Consider the following 15,571-nt stretch of genomic DNA (forward strand, 5'->3'; position numbering starts at 1 on the left):
GGGAGGGGGGGGGGCTGGGAGGGTGGGCTGGGAGAAGGGGCTGGAAGGGGGGGCTGGAAGGGTGGGCTGGGAGGGGGGGCTGGGAGGGGGGGCTGGGAGGGTGGGCTGGGAGGGTGGGCTGGAATGGTGGGCTGGGAGGGTGGGCTGGAAGGGTGGGAGGGGGGGCTGGGAGGGGGGGCTGGGAGGGGGGACTGGAAGGGGGGACTGGAAGGGGGGGCTGGGAGGGTGGGCTGGAAGGGTGGGCTGCGGGTGCTTATTTTTACCCAGCCGTTGTTATTTTTCATTGCTTGCATGATATCTGAGACGGTGTTAGTATTATTTTTTGATAAGGGTAGTGCTTGGGAAATGATTACACTTCGCGGTTTTCCTTTTAATAGATCCTTGTTATTAATCACTGTCTGTAGGCTTGGGACTGATATGGGAGTTCTGGAGAGAAACGGCTCTCAGCACCCCATGTATCAGGAGGACGCGCCCGTCACAAGCCCATTTAATCTTCATCATGGTGGAGATGTCAACCACTGCCTGGGACCCAAACCAGTGACGTTTTGGGGGATTGTGAGAGACATGTGCAGAGGTACAAGCAGGGAGACATATTTAGGGAAAATAAACCATGGCTTTTATTCAGCCTGTAGCTTTAAGCAATACAGTTTATGGAAACACACAAACAAACATCCTATCCCTTTGTAACTCACTCTCCCAGTCCCTATCTGCAGGGCTGGGGGGATACGCCTCTTACCCACCTATCCCTGTGTAAGGGGTAACTCACTCCCCCAGTCCCTATCTGCAGGGCTGGGGGGATACGCCCCTTACCCACCTATCCCTGTGTAAGGGATAACTCACTCTCCCAGTCCCTATCTGCAGGGCTGGGAGGATACGCCCCTTACCCACCTATCCCTGTGTAAGGGATAACTCACTCTCCCAGTCCCTATCTGCAGGGCTGGGAGGATATGCCCCTTACCCACCTATCCCTGTGTAAGGGATAACTCACTCTCCCAGTCCCTATCTGCAGGGCTGGGGGGATAGGCCTCTTTCCAACCTATGAGTCCAAATAGGTACCTGTAAGCAGGGGGCTCTTTATGTCAGTGTCTGGGTTGTGTCCATTGGGGGCCCCCCTCTGGTGGGTTCCAGGGTCCGCTGCACCCTGGATCTAGAGGGTCTGGTTTCAGGGTGGCAGCACAGACCCTCTGTTCCTGTGAGTCTCTTGCTGGCAGCACAGTCCCTCTGTTCCTGTGAGTCTCTTCCAGGCTGCACAGTCCCTCTGTTCCTGTGAGTCTCTTGCTGGCAGCACAGTCCCTCTGTTCCTGTGAGTCTCTTGCTGGCTGCACAGTCCCTCTGTTCCTGTGAGTCTCTTGCAGGCAGCACAGTCCCTCTGTTCCTGTGAGTCTCTTGCAGGCAGCACAGTCCCTCTGTTCCTGTGAGTCTCTTGCTGGCAGCACAGTCCCTCTGTTCCTGTGAGTCTCTTGCTGGCAGCACAGTCCCTCTGTTCCTGTGAGTCTCTTGCTGACAGCACAGTCCCTCTGTTCCTGTGAGTCTCTTGCTGGCTGCACAGTCCCTCTGTTCCTGTGAGTCTCTTGCTGGCTGCACAGTCCCTCTGTTCCTGTGAGTCTCTTGCTGGCAGCACAGTCCCTCTGTTCCTGTGAGTCTCTTGCTGGCAGCACTGTCCCTCTGTTCATGTGAGTCTCTTGCAGGCAGCACAGTCCCTCTGTTCCTGTGAGTCTCTTGCTGGCAGCACTGTCCCTCTGTTCCTATGAGTCTCTTGCAGGCAGCACTGTCCCTCTGTTCCTATGAGTCTCTTGCAGGCAGCACAGTCCCTCTGTTCCTGTGAGTCTCTTGCTGGCAGCACAGTCCCTCTGTTCCTATGAGTCTCTTGCAGGCAGCACAGTCCCTCTGTTCCTGTGAGTCTCTTGCTGGCAGCACAGTCCCTCTGTTCCTGTGAGTCTCTTGCTGGCTGCACAGTCCCTCTGTTCCTGTGAGTCTCTTGCAGGCAGCACTGTCCCTCTGTTCCTATGAGTCTCTTCCAGGCAGCACAGTCCCTCTGTTCCTGTGAGTCTCTTGCTGGCAGCACAGTCCCTCTGTTCCTGTGAGTCTCTTGCTGGCAGCACAGTCCCTCTGTTCCTGTGAGTCTCTTGCTGGCAGCACAGTCCCTCTGTTCCTGTGAATCTCTTGCAGGCAGCACTGTCCCTCTGTTCCTGTGAATCTCTTGCTGGCAGCACAGTCCCTCTGTTCCTGTGAGTCTCTTGCTGGCAGCACAGTCCCTCTGTTCCTGTGAGTCTCTTGCTGGCAGCACTGTCCCTCTGTTCCTATGAGTCTCTTCCAGGCAGCACAGTCCCTCTGTTCCTGTGAGTCTCTTGCTGGCAGCACAGTCCCTCTGTTCCTGTGAGTCTCTTCCTGGCAGCACAGTCCCTCTGTTCCTGTGAGTCTCTTGCTGGCAGCACAGTCCCTCTGTTCCTGTGAGTCTCTTGCTGGCTGCACAGTCCCTCTGTTCCTGTGAGTCTCTTGCTGGCTGCACAGTCCCTCTGTTCCTGTGAGTCACTTGCAGGCAGCACTGTCCCTCTGTTCCTGTGAGTCTCTTCCAGGCAGCACAGTCCCTCTGTTCCTGTGAGTCTCTTGCTGGCAGCACAGTCCCTCTGTTCCTGTGAGTCTCTTGCTGGCTGCACAGTCCCTCTGTTCCTGTGAGTCTCTTCCAGGCAGCACAGTCCCTCTGTTCCTGTGAGTCTCTTGCTGGCAGCACAGTCCCTCTGTTCCTGTGAGCCTCTTGCAGGCAGCACAGTCCCTCTGTTCCTGTGAGTCTCTTGCTGGCAGCACAGTCCCTCTGTTCCTGTGAGTCTCTTCCAGGCAGCACAGTCCCTCTGTTCCTGTGAGTCTCTTGCTGGCAGCACTGTCCCTCTGTTCCTATGAGTCTCTTCCAGGCAGCACTGTCCCTCTGTTCCTGTGAGTCTCTTCCAGGCAGCACAGTCCCTCTGTTCCTGTGAGTCTCTTCCAGGCAGCACAGTCCCTCTGTTCCTGTGAGTCTCTTGCTGGCAGCACATTCCCTCTGTTCCTATGAGTCTCTTCCAGGCAGCACAGTCCCTCTGTTCCTGTGAGTCTCTTGCAGGCAGCACAGTCCCTCTGTTCCTGTGAGTCTCTTGCTGGCAGCACAGTCCCTCTGTTCCTGTGAGTCTCTTGCTGGCAGCACAGTCCCTCTGTTCCTGTGAGTCTCTTGCTGGCTGCACAGTCCCTCTGTTCCTGTGAGTCTCTTGCAGGCAGCACTGTCCCTCTGTTCCTATGAGTCTCTTCCAGGCAGCACAGTCCCTCTGTTCCTGTGAGTCTCTTGCTGGCAGCACAGTCCCTCTGTTCCTGTGAGTCTCTTGCTGGCAACACAGTCCCTCTGTTCCTGTGAGTCTCTTCCAGGCAGCACAGTCCCTCTGTTCCTGTGAGTCTCTTGCTGGCAGCACTGTCCCTCTGTTCCTATGAGTCTCTTCCAGGCAGCACTGTCCCTCTGTTCCTGTGAGTCTCTTCCAGGCAGCACAGTCCCTCTGTTCCTGTGAGTCTCTTCCAGGCAGCACAGTCCCTCTGTTCCTGTGAGTCTCTTGCTGGCAGCACATTCCCTCTGTTCCTATGAGTCTCTTCCAGGCAGCACAGTCCCTCTGTTCCTGTGAGTCTCTTGCAGGCAGCACAGTCCCTCTGTTCCTGTGAGTCTCTTGCTGGCAGCACAGTCCCTCTGTTCCTGTGAGTCTCTTGCTGGCAGCACAGTCCCTCTGTTCCTGTGAGTCTCTTGCTGGCTGCACAGTCCCTCTGTTCCTGTGAGTCTCTTGCAGGCAGCACTGTCCCTCTGTTCCTATGAGTCTCTTCCAGGCAGCACAGTCCCTCTGTTCCTGTGAGTCTCTTGCTGGCAGCACAGTCCCTCTGTTCCTGTGAGTCTCTTGCTGGCAGCACAGTCCCTCTGTTCCTGTGAGTCTCTTGCTGGCAGCACAGTCCCTCTGTTCCTGTGAGTCTCTTGCTGGCAGCACTGTCCCTCTGTTCCTGTGAGTTACTTGCAGGCAGCACTGTCCCTCTGTTCCTGTGAGTCTCTTCCAGGCAGCACAGTCCCTCTGTTCCTGTGAGTCTCTTGCTGGCTGCACAGTCCCTCTGTTCCTGTGAGTCTCTTCCAGGCAGCACAGTCCCTCTGTTCCTGTGAGTCTCTTGCTGGCAGCACAGTCCCTCTGTTCCTGTGAGTCTCTTGCTGGCAGCACTGTCCCTCTGTTCCTGTGAGTCTCTTGCTGGCAGCACAGTCCCTTTGTTCCTGTGAGTCTCTTGCTGGCAGCACAGTCCCTCTGTTCCTGTGAGTCTCTTCCAGGCAGCACAGTCCCTCTGTTCCTGTGAGTCTCTTGCTGGCAGCACAGTCCCTCTGTTCCTGTGAGTCTCTTGCTGGCAGCACAGTCCCTCTGTTCCTGTGAGTCTCTTGCTGTCAGCACAGTCCCTCTGTTCCTGTGAGTCTCTTGCTGGCAGCACAGTCCCTCTGTTCCTGTGAGTCTCTTGCTGGCAGCACAGTCCCTCTGTTCCTGTGAGTCTCTTGCTGGCAGCACAGTCCCTCTGTTCCTGTGAATCTCTTGCAGGCAGCACTGTCCCTCTGTTCCTGTGAATCTCTTGCTGGCAGCACAGTCCCTCTGTTCCTGTGAGTCTCTTGCAGGCAGCACAGTCCCTCTGTTCCTGTGAGTCTCTTGCAGGCAGCACAGTCCCTCTGTTCCTGTGAGTCTCTTGCAGGCAGCACAGTCCCTCTGTTCATGTGAGTCTCTTGCTGGCTGCACAGTCCCTCTGTTCCTGTGAGTCTCTTGCTGGCAGCACAGTCCCTCTGTTCCTGTGAGTCTCTTGCTGGCAGCACAGTCCCTCTGTTCCTGTGAGTCTCTTGCTGGCAGCACAGTCCCTCTGTTCCTGTGAGTCTCTTGCTGGCAGCACATTCCCTCTGTTCCTATGAGTCTCTTCCAGGCAGCACAGTCCCTCTGTTCCTGTGAGTCTCTTGCAGGCAGCACAGTCCCTCTGTTCCTGTGAGTCTCTTGCTGGCAGCACAGTCCCTCTGTTCCTGTGAGTCTCTTGCTGGCAGCACAGTCCCTCTGTTCCTGTGAGTCTCTTGCTGGCTGCACAGTCCCTCTGTTCCTGTGAGTCTCTTGCAGGCAGCACTGTCCCTCTGTTCCTATGAGTCTCTTCCAGGCAGCACAGTCCCTCTGTTCCTGTGAGTCTCTTGCTGGCAGCACAGTCCCTCTGTTCCTGTGAGTCTCTTGCTGGCAGCACAGTCCCTCTGTTCCTGTGAGTCTCTTGCTGGCAGCACAGTCCCTCTGTTCCTGTGAGTCTCTTGCTGGCAGCACTGTCCCTCTGTTCCTGTGAGTTACTTGCAGGCAGCACTGTCCCTCTGTTCCTGTGAGTCTCTTCCAGGCAGCACAGTCCCTCTGTTCCTGTGAGTCTCTTGCTGGCTGCACAGTCCCTCTGTTCCTGTGAGTCTCTTCCAGGCAGCACAGTCCCTCTGTTCCTGTGAGTCTCTTGCTGGCAGCACAGTCCCTCTGTTCCTGTGAGTCTCTTGCTGGCAGCACTGTCCCTCTGTTCCTGTGAGTCTCTTCCAGGCAGCACAGTCCCTCTGTTCCTGTGAGTCTCTTGCTGGCTGCACAGTCCCTCTGTTCCTGTGAGTCTCTTCCAGGCAGCACAGTCCCTCTGTTCCTGTGAGTCTCTTGCTGGCAGCACAGTCCCTCTGTTCCTGTGAGTCTCTTGCTGGCAGCACAGTCCCTCTGTTCCTGTGAGTCTCTTGCTGTCAGCACAGTCCCTCTGTTCCTGTGAGTCTCTTGCTGGCAGCACAGTCCCTCTGTTCCTGTGAGTCTCTTGCTGGCAGCACAGTCCCTCTGTTCCTGTGAGTCTCTTGCTGGCAGCACAGTCCCTCTGTTCCTGTGAATCTCTTGCAGGCAGCACTGTCCCTCTGTTCCTGTGAATCTCTTGCTGGCAGCACAGTCCCTCTGTTCCTGTGAGTCTCTTGCAGGCAGCACAGTCCCTCTGTTCCTGTGAGTCTCTTGCAGGCAGCACAGTCCCTCTGTTCCTGTGAGTCTCTTGCAGGCAGCACAGTCCCTCTGTTCATGTGAGTCTCTTGCTGGCTGCACAGTCCCTCTGTTCCTGTGAGTCTCTTGCTGGCAGCACAGTCCCTCTGTTCCTGTGAGTCTCTTGCTGGCAGCACAGTCCCTCTGTTCCTGTGAGTCTCTTGCTGGCAGCACAGTCCCTCTGTTCCTGTGAATCTCTTGCTGGCAGCACAGTCCCTCTGTTCCTGTGAGTCTCTTGCAGGCAGCACAGTCCCTCTGTTCCTGTGAGTCTCTTGCTGGCAGCACTGTCCCTCTATTCCTGTGAGTCTCTTGCAGGCAGCACAGTCCCTCTGTTCATGTGAGTCTCTTGCTGGCAGCACAGTCCCTCTGTTCCTGTGAATCTCTTGCTGGCAGCACAGTCCCTCTGTTCCTATGAGTCTCTTCCAGGCAGCACTGTCCCTCTGTTCCTGTGAGTCTCTTGCTGGCAGCACAGTCCCTCTGTTCCTGTGAGTCTCTTGCTGGCAGCACAGTCCCTCTGTTCCTGTGAATCTCTTGCTGGCAGCACAGTCCCTCTGTTCCTGTGAGTCTCTTGCAGGCAGCACTGTCCCTCTGTTCCTGTGAGTCTCTTGCAGGCAGCACAGTCCCTCGGTTCCTGTGAATCTCTTGCTGGCAGCACAGTCCCTCTGTTCCGTTGAGTCTTTTGCAGGCAGCACAGTCCCTCTGTTCCTGTGAATCTCTTGCTGGCAGCACAGTCCCTCTGTTCCTGTGAGTCTCTTGCTGGCAGCACAGTCTCTCTGTTCCTGTGAGTCTCTTGCTGGCAGCACAGTCCCTCTGTTCCTGTGAGTCTCTTGCTGGCAGCACAGTCCCTCTGTTCCTGTGAGTCTCTTCCAGGCAGCACAGTCCCTCTGTTCCTGTGAGTCTCTTGCTGGCAGCACAGTCCCTCTGTTCCTGTGAGTCTCTTCCAGGCAGCACAGTCCCTCTGTTCCTGTGAGTCTCTTGCAGGCAGCACAGTCCCTCTGTTCCTGTGAGTCTCTTGCAGGCAGCACAGTCCCTCTGTTCCTGGGAGTCTCTTGCTGGCAGCACAGACCCTCTGTTCCTGTGAGTCTCTTGCTGGCAGCACAGTCCCTCTGTTCCTGTGAGTCTCTTGCTGGCTGCACAGTCCCTCTGTTCCTGTGAGTCTCTTGCAGGCAGCACAGTCCCTCTGTTCCTGTGAGTCTCTTGCAGGCAGCACAGTCCCTCTGTTCCTATGAGTCTCTTGCAGGCAGCACAGTCCCTCTGTTCCTGTGAGTCTCTTGCTGGCAGCACAGTCCCTCTGTTCCTGTGAGTCTCTGTTCCTGGAGTCTGTTTGACCCCATCCGAGACATCGCAGGGAGAGGTGTCTCGGCATAAGTTGCCCAAGACAAATTCTCAGTATTAAAAGTTTGCAAGGAGTTCACCCAGTAAAAGATTCAACTTCTACCGCCTGAAATAGTATTTTTTTTGCGGGGGAGAAGGCCCTATTTCGGGGGTCTGGATGTTTTTCACTATTAAATTCGCCAAATATTCGCTAGACAAATTCCAGCCAAATTCTCAGTTTATTGGGAAACCTACGAATTTTTTGAACTTTTTGAAAAGTTCGAGCGAAACCGCGACAAGGCGAATCTTTCTCCGCAAGTTCTTGCAAAAAAGGGGGGTTAACCCTCTCTGGCAGTGACCGCTGTGTCACGTGATGATGGTCCAGAAGGGGAGGAGCCATCCGCTGCCTGTCCGCCATCATTGCGCTCCATAGGAATGTGGCGTGGGGACTCCTACAAGAGAACGAGCATTGTTGGGGGACGTGGATAATACAGCATGGGGAAACCGGAGTACCAGACTCCATGATGTATTAGCCACATCCCCGGGCACTCAGAGGGCTAAAGGGAGAGTATGGGACAGGGGGGGAAGGGGCAACTCCAGTTATCAAGGGCCACAAACAGGCCAGGTATTGGGGATATTCCTGCTTCAGTACAGGTGGCTCAATGACTGAGCCACCTGTGCTGAAGCAGGGATATCCTTAATACCTGGCCTGTTAGTGGCCCTTGATATTTGGAGTTGGACACCCCCGGGGTAGGATTAAAGTGAAATAAAGCCCATTTGCATCTTACGTGGCTTTATAAATACGTCGAAATCTTCTTCTTTTTTTTTTTAAACTCTGTCTTTTCACAAAAGAGATTAGATAAAGGATCGGAGAAACGCTCCAACACTTCCATACTTTGGTTACTGCGGAGACGTTAGCCCCCAGATCCCCCCGCTCTGTTACAGGATAACTCGCCCAAATGGGCAACCCCAATTAACTAGAGCCGGAGTTAGCGCTGACTCTGGTGAGTTAACCTGTAACAGAGCGGGAGGAATTTGGGGGCTAACGTCTCCGCAGTAACCAAAGTATGGAAGTGTTGGAGCGTTTTTGCGATTCTTTACCTAATCTCTTGTGTGATAAGACTGTTTGTGAGTTGTTGCATGTGCAGGGAGATTGTTCACCCAGACGCTTTCCATTTTCATGCTTTGTCTGGCTCATGATGGAAGCCTAATTAGGTTAATGAGATAACAGAGAGGAAAAGTGATGACCAGATAAGATTAGAATTGAATGGACCCAAATGAAATAGAAACTGACTCATTTTTACACCAATAAAGGACATTTAACTTTAAGGAATGGGGGGGAGGGGGGGAGAGAGTTGAAAAAATGACTTTTGCCCCCTTGCGTCTGCCCGTTCACAGATTCTATCACCCTTAAAGTAACTGCACTACGGATCTTTTATCTTGTGAAAAAGGACTCGTATCACATTCCGTCGGGAACACTGTATCTGCTGCTTAGGTTTATCTGCTTGGCTAATGATTACATCATCATTTCTTTAGAAGGTAACATCTTCCTGGGGCTCTGAAGACTGACACACAGTGTTATCACCAAAAGACACAAGATAAAGATTGTAAAACCCCACCCCAAATATTTGTTCTATATAGTATGGTAAATATCCTGGTCTTAAAAAAATATTGTACTTTTTAGACGCGGTGAGTGTATGTCCGGCAGGATGGCCCCTTGAAGGCAGTGTAATATGAAACGTGAGGTTATTATACGTGGGTAGCAACAGAGGGAAATAAGAATCCAGTTTAGTTCAGTTTACATTTTGTGTATTTTGAAAAGAAACAAACTGAACGTGATTAAAGTTTATACATCGTCCAGTTCAATGGTGTGAGCTATGTATAGATGTATGCTTGGCTTCACTCCATGTTATATTATTATATCGGTGATAGACTGGCGCTGTAATCAAAATGGGATTACTCTGGTAATGGGTGTCATGTGGACATGTGCAGGTGTAAGCCATTCCCCTGAATCCATCGCTCGCTTTAGTGCCATCTCCTGGTTACTGACGGGGGAATCGTGGAGGTTTGAACTTACATTTTCCCTCCAAATGGGAATGGTGCATTGTATAGAGGTGCAGTATATTGTCTATACCCTTCCACTGTCCAAAGCTAAGCAACAGAAGGCTACTTTATAGGAATTGGGGGACAGAAATTAAGGAGAGCACTACTTACTTACTCTTTTACTTCTGTTTTAGAGATTGATGGATCTGCTTTTGAAGAAAACCTCTCCCACGGATGTCAACCTCTATGTACCAATGCCAATGAGACCCATGGATGCCAACCTCTAGGTACCAAAGCCAGTGAGACCCATGGATGCCAACCTCTATGTACCAATGCCAATGAAACCCATGGATGCCAACCTCTAGGTACCAAAGCCAGCGATACCCACGGATGCCAATCTCTATGTACCAATGCCAGTGAGACCCATGGATGCCAACCTCTAGGTACCAATGCCAGTGAGACCCCTGGATGCCAACCTGTAGGTACCAATGCCAGTGAGACCCATGGATGCCAACCTCTAGGTACCAATGCCAGTGAGACCCCTGGATGCCAACCTGTAGGTACCAATGCCAGTGAGACCCCTGGATGCCAACCTCTAGGTACCAATGCCAGTGAGACCCATGGATGCCAACCTCTATGTACCAATGCAAGTGAGACCCATGGATGCCAACCTCTATGTACCAATGCCAGTGAGACCCATGGATGCCAACCTGTAGGTACCAATGCCAGTGAGACCCATGGATGCCAACCTGTAGGTACCAATGCCAGTGAGACCCCTGGATGCCAACCTGTAGGTACCAATGCCAGTGAGACCCATGGATGCCAACCTGTAGGTACCAATGCCAGTGAGACCCATGGATGCCAACCTGTAGGTACCAATGCCAGTGAGACCCCTGGATGCCAACCTGGGGGTACCAATGCCAGTGATACGTGGGATATCTGGAACAAACAAGTAAGTCAGACTGACATCAGTGACAACCCCTGAGAATCACCAAGCTCACGGGTCTATTACCCATCTTTGTTCTTAAAGCGCAGACAGACAATAAACATTTTACACGCAGGGGGATATGTACTATATGAAGTATCCCAGACCGGTGCCAGTGTCAGTGTATGTGGGGGTGTGCGCTACTTGCTCCAGTGAGTATTTTGGGGAGTCAGGGAAGGGAGGAGAGAGTCAGAGCAAAGCTATAATGAGTTGTATCCATAGTTTCCCCTCTCTTTGCGGGAGATAAGACCTGCCAGATTTCGCTGCCGTTAACCTCTGCTCCTGAGAGATCAGCGCCAGATGCAAGATAAACATATTCCAAAAATTGCAAAATTTCCCCATTTTAATACAGAAACGAATGTCTCACACAGGTCTGCAGCCCTGCCCTTTCCCATTATCTCTTAGCAAACAATGCTTCCACTGCAGCCAGGAATTCTGGGTAATGACATGCAAATGAGCACTCACAGAAAGTCACTCTTTACGTCTTATCCACTTTTGGTTTTACGTTTGGTGTTTCGGTTATGCCAGAGTGAGGGTTAGGGTTTCAGATTGGTGTTAAATTTGGTGTTTCGGTTATGCCAGGGTTAGGGTTTCCGATTGGTGTTACGTTTGGTGTTTCGGTTATGCCAGGGTTAGGGTTTCAGATTGGTGTTAAATTTGGTGTTTTGGTTATGCCAGGGTTAGGGTTTCCGATTGGTGTTGCATTTGGTGTTTCGGTTATGCCAGAACTGGTTTCAGATTGGTATTAAATCTGTAAATAAAATCTGTAAAAAAAAAAAATAACAACACAAAAAAAACAACTCACAATTATCAGGAACATGTAAAAATATATTTTTGCCCAGTTTATATTTAAAAAATGCATTGAATTTGGAGGATGACCCCTCACGTTTTGGCTCAGATTAATTTAAGATTAATACAAAATTTAAAGATTTTTTTTTTAAATTTTCATTAGGGCCCAAATATTTATTTTATTTATTTAAATAAAGTGCTTCTTCTTTGTTAGAGGCCAGTAGTGATGGAGCCAGAGGGGCTTTTCCTGCGCAAACACCTGTTCTGCACGTAGTGAAATCTCCCAAAAGGATGTTCATGAGGAAAGTGAAACCTCCCAAGTCTCATCTCCAGACAATATTTAGAAATACTCAGAGGTGCCTTCTTTTCCCTTTTGTAATGTTTTAGCCCCATATTATGTAACCAGTGCTAATCTGTAGGACACCTTACAGCACATTCACGTGAATAGGAAACAACAAGGCGTCTTCCCGCATGCGCAGGTATCTTATAGCACCGCTTAGTGACATGGGCCGTAACCCATTAAACATTTCGCTGACATTGGGTCATTTTGCTCATACGATGGACTATACCTGAGTGGCCAACGCCAGTCCTCCAGGGCCACCAACAGGACAGGTTTTCAGGACATCCCTGCTTCAGTACAGGTGGCTCAATCAATGACTGAACCCCTGTGCTGAAGCAGCGAAATCCTGTAAAACCTGACCTGTTGGTGGCCCTTGAGGACTATCCCTTTATCTGTGTTCTCAAGTCAAGCTGCGCTGGACACCACTTCCTGCAGAACACGGGAAACTGGTCTTTGTAGTTGTAAAGGAGATTATGCTCATTGACACAACTTTAGACAGTGCTTCAATGACAATTGTTTTTGAGCATGACGTTTTGCGCCCAATATAACATGCAATTATAAGCTCGTTATGTGTCATTATGGCTCCCACAGGGTTCTAGAAACCCCACTGTTCGTGTTTTGTAGTGTAGGAATGCGAATGTTTGAAACTGCTTTCACTCACCAAGCTCATAGTGCAGGAATGTGCTCCATTCATACGTAGGAGATCGGGGTAAGAAACAAGTCCCTTCCAAATTGTATACAAGGCCTTTTATGGAATAGAGACAAGGTTTTATTTTGCTATGTATATGTTCGGTACAGTAATGTGTTCAATGTCTGTAGGACCATGCACCTGCCAGGGTATAGGTCCTAGACGTTCCTAGTAAATCTGGAGATAAATGTATATGTATATTTTGTCCCACGTAGACATATCATTCCTTGCTTTGCACATCCAGCTCTTGTACTTCTCCGCTTGTAAACTAAGATAATCCTGGTCTGTTTTTAATAATGCTCTTTGGCCAAACGTATTGTTTCCACCTGTCACTTTGTTAAGGTTGATAAAAAGGGTTAAGCAGGAATACTCCATCCTCCTGTTTTTTCCCCCATTATTATTATTATTTGTATATATAAAGCACGTGACAGTGTATAATTCTACATCCTTACCCAGGCTGGTAATCGTTTGGTGCTCCTGTTTTAACTGTGTAACAATCCTGATTGTGTGCCTAACTTAATGGCCGCCTTTCAGTTTCAATCAATCCTTCAGTCAGTGTAAATCAGCAGCTACAGTGTATTCATATATTACTAAGGTAACATTGACTATTGTTACAGTTTGCAGCTCAAACTGCTGGGAATATTGGCAACAAATTATCATCCTGCACTGCAGGGCAGGTGTGCTAAAACCAGCTAAAGAAATCAAACAATGCTCAGTATATTAAAACTCATTAAAAATGGCATTAAGAGTTGAATTTGTAAAAAAAAAAAATGATTTATTTATTTAAAAAAAAAAACCCCATAAGGTTTCACGTGTTTTGCTGCTTTAAGAAATAAATGTAAAGAAGTAAATTTTAATGGAATTTATCAAGCCTTTTTGAGCGGTACCCATGTGCTGCTCATGGCTGCGTCAGTTGTAATGTAATATACTGTACTATACTGTACTATACTGTACTATACTGTACTATACTGTACTATACTGTACTATACTGTACTATACTGTACTATACTGTACTATACTGTACGTAATAATCATGTTTGCGATGGACAGAAAACAGAACAAATGAATGTCCCTTTCTTCGTATACACCAGGGGGGCGCAAACTTTTTTCCCTGCGCCCCCCTGCCGGCTGTCCCCTCACTCCCGCGCCCCCCCCAACCCCAACTTACCCTCGCACCGGCGTAATGACGTCACGTTGCCATAGCAACGTGACGTCACATGACCTCGCAGCGTCATTTTGACGCCGCGTTGCCATGGAGACGCCGGGAGGAAGCCGCCGGAGCCACGGGTAAGTATGGTTTACAGAGGCCCTGCAGCTCCCCCGGCACTTAATTTAAGTGCCTTCGGGAAGCGCGCGGGGCCTCTGTAAACCCCGCGCCCCCCGTCGGCAGTCTCGCGCCCCCCTTGGGGGTCGCGCCCCACAGATTGCGCACCGCTGGTATACACCATTCTCAGCACCCACTATTCAGCTTGTGGTGCACATTGTGACATGGAATTATATATGCATATACTGTTTATTCCTTTAGAGATCTTCTTCCTAACGTTGTTTTTATTTGTAGGAGTTGAGCTTCCGCACAGAAGATAAGAGTTACTAATGTGAAGTGTTCGGGAGGGTAACGTGCAGCTCTCCCCGGGGCCCGGCGCAGTCTCAGAGCCTAGAGATGGAAAAAATCACCATTTACCAGAAACAAGAAGGTATTTTCTAACGAGAAGGACATGATCGGGGCTTCTCCGGGGACGCTACTATAATACATGACCCTCTATGTCAGGGTCAGTCATTCTAGTCCTCAAGGGCCACCAACAGGTCAGGTTTTAAGGATATCCCTGCTTCAGTACAGGTTGTTCAATCGGTCCCTGCTACAGCACAGGTGGTTTAATCAGTCCCTGCTTCAGTATAGGTTGCTCAATTTGTCTCTGCTTCAGCACAGGAGGCTCAGACCTTGACTGAGCCACTGATTGTGCCACCTGTGCTGAAGCAGGTATATCCTGAAAACCTGACCTGTTGGTGGCCCTTGAGGACTGGATTTGGCCCCTCCTGCTCTACGTGTATTTATACATTTCGGTGACCTTTTTGACCTTGATTTTCATTTTCCTCTTTCCTTGCATGTTTTAGGGGTTTAGAAATCATCTTTTGCAATTACAGTAATTTTTCCTAATCAGGCCGGCTCCTTCACGCAAAGCCCGTTTCTAGAAATAAGTCTCTGATTACAATGCTGGCGTCTCTTTACCATCTCAGCCCGATGCATTAAATATAACGTGCAATGCATTTTATTCTTGCACTGTTTGCTGAATCAGAAGCGCTGTTTGTGTGGTAATTATTCCTTACACGGGCGGTCCCACTTAGGACCAAAGTGAGCCGATGGCAGTGCCATGTTTAAGCCCTCTGCTTCAGCGCCCAGCAATACTCTGTGTGCAAAAGAAGAGGTTATGAGATTAAATGAACATAATAGTTTCCCCCCCCAAGGAAGTCACTGGATTTAAATCTCCTTCCGGGGAAACAAAATGGCTGCCAAATCTCAGGCCAATAGGAAGCTGCAACATTTTCAGCTGCAGCTTCTTACTGGACGCCCATTTAACTCATCGTTAAAAACCACGTGAAATACCGATAACTTCACTGGTAAATATTTTTAGGGTAACCCCGCTTCCAATCCTGTAAGAGAAATAATATCAGAGGACTTCATAATATCCATTACCGGTTACAGCTATTGTTACAATATGACATTTACATCGCAATGTTGCTACTTTTTTGCTCTCTAGGAGGAACGTATAAAGGGTTTCACTGCACAGACGGAGCGATTTCTGTAGGATTTCTGCATTAGGAGCTGCCCAGCTCTTGGCTTATTGAGGTGGAGGGGTAGACGTGTGCCTTACATTTTGGCTTCCACTGTGGGGATTGCAGCCGGGGGCTAAATCCAGCTGTAATAACAGATACAAATTGCCGAGAAAATCGGTTGGCGAAGGAGAAGTTCCACAGGAAAAAGGGATTCAAGAAGATGTCTCAAACTGTATCCATTTCCCAAGCCCCCCGAGCTGTGGCTACCCCTGTGTAAGAGCGCTGGAACCCCTTTACAAGACATTGGGCCATCGTTACTAAAAGTGCTTCTCCCCAATAGAAGGGGTGCACAAACTTTCCCCCCTGCACCCCCCTGCCTGCTCGCAACCCCCCTGCCCTAATACACCTTACAGTCCCATTAACTTGAATAGGGCAAAAAAAGGGCTTTATTTACTACGCTGCGCTGAAATGCGTCTTAAGGAGTAGCACCGCGTAGTGAACATGGGCAACTGTAACTCAGTGGACCCCTTAAAGAACTTATTGGGACATTACTGAGCCCCTGCCCACGTATCCTAAGTGTGAAGGTGTTATTACTGTGGTAGGAC

General features: G+C 50.1%; 1 protein-coding gene across 1 annotated transcript; it reads left to right on the forward strand.

Annotated features, from left to right (window-relative positions):
* The first annotated feature begins 417 nt into the window (after nt 1-417).
* Nucleotides 418-13,925, forward strand: LOC142472501 (uncharacterized). Its single transcript, XM_075579557.1, has 3 exons — nt 418-574; nt 9,587-10,344; nt 13,753-13,925. Exons 1-3 carry the CDS (start codon nt 418-420, stop codon nt 13,786-13,788), a joined length of 951 nt encoding a protein of 316 aa, XP_075435672.1. The 3' UTR covers nt 13,789-13,925.
* The last annotated feature ends 1,646 nt before the right edge of the window (nt 13,926-15,571 follow it).

The sequence above is a fragment of the Ascaphus truei genome, chromosome 22, assembly GCF_040206685.1.
Source record: "Ascaphus truei isolate aAscTru1 chromosome 22, aAscTru1.hap1, whole genome shotgun sequence".
Lineage (NCBI taxonomy): Eukaryota > Metazoa > Chordata > Amphibia > Anura > Ascaphidae > Ascaphus > Ascaphus truei.

Coding starts and splice junctions, on each gene's coding strand:
- LOC142472501 (XM_075579557.1), top strand. CDS start 418: ATGGGAGTTCTGGAGAGAAACGGCTCTCAGCACCCCATGTATCAGGAG. Junction 575..9,586: donor TGTGAGAGACATGTGCAGAG/GTACAAGCAGGG, acceptor CTTCTGTTTTAG/AGATTGATGGATCTGCTTTT. Junction 10,345..13,752: donor GGGATATCTGGAACAAACAA/GTAAGTCAGACT, acceptor TTTTATTTGTAG/GAGTTGAGCTTCCGCACAGA.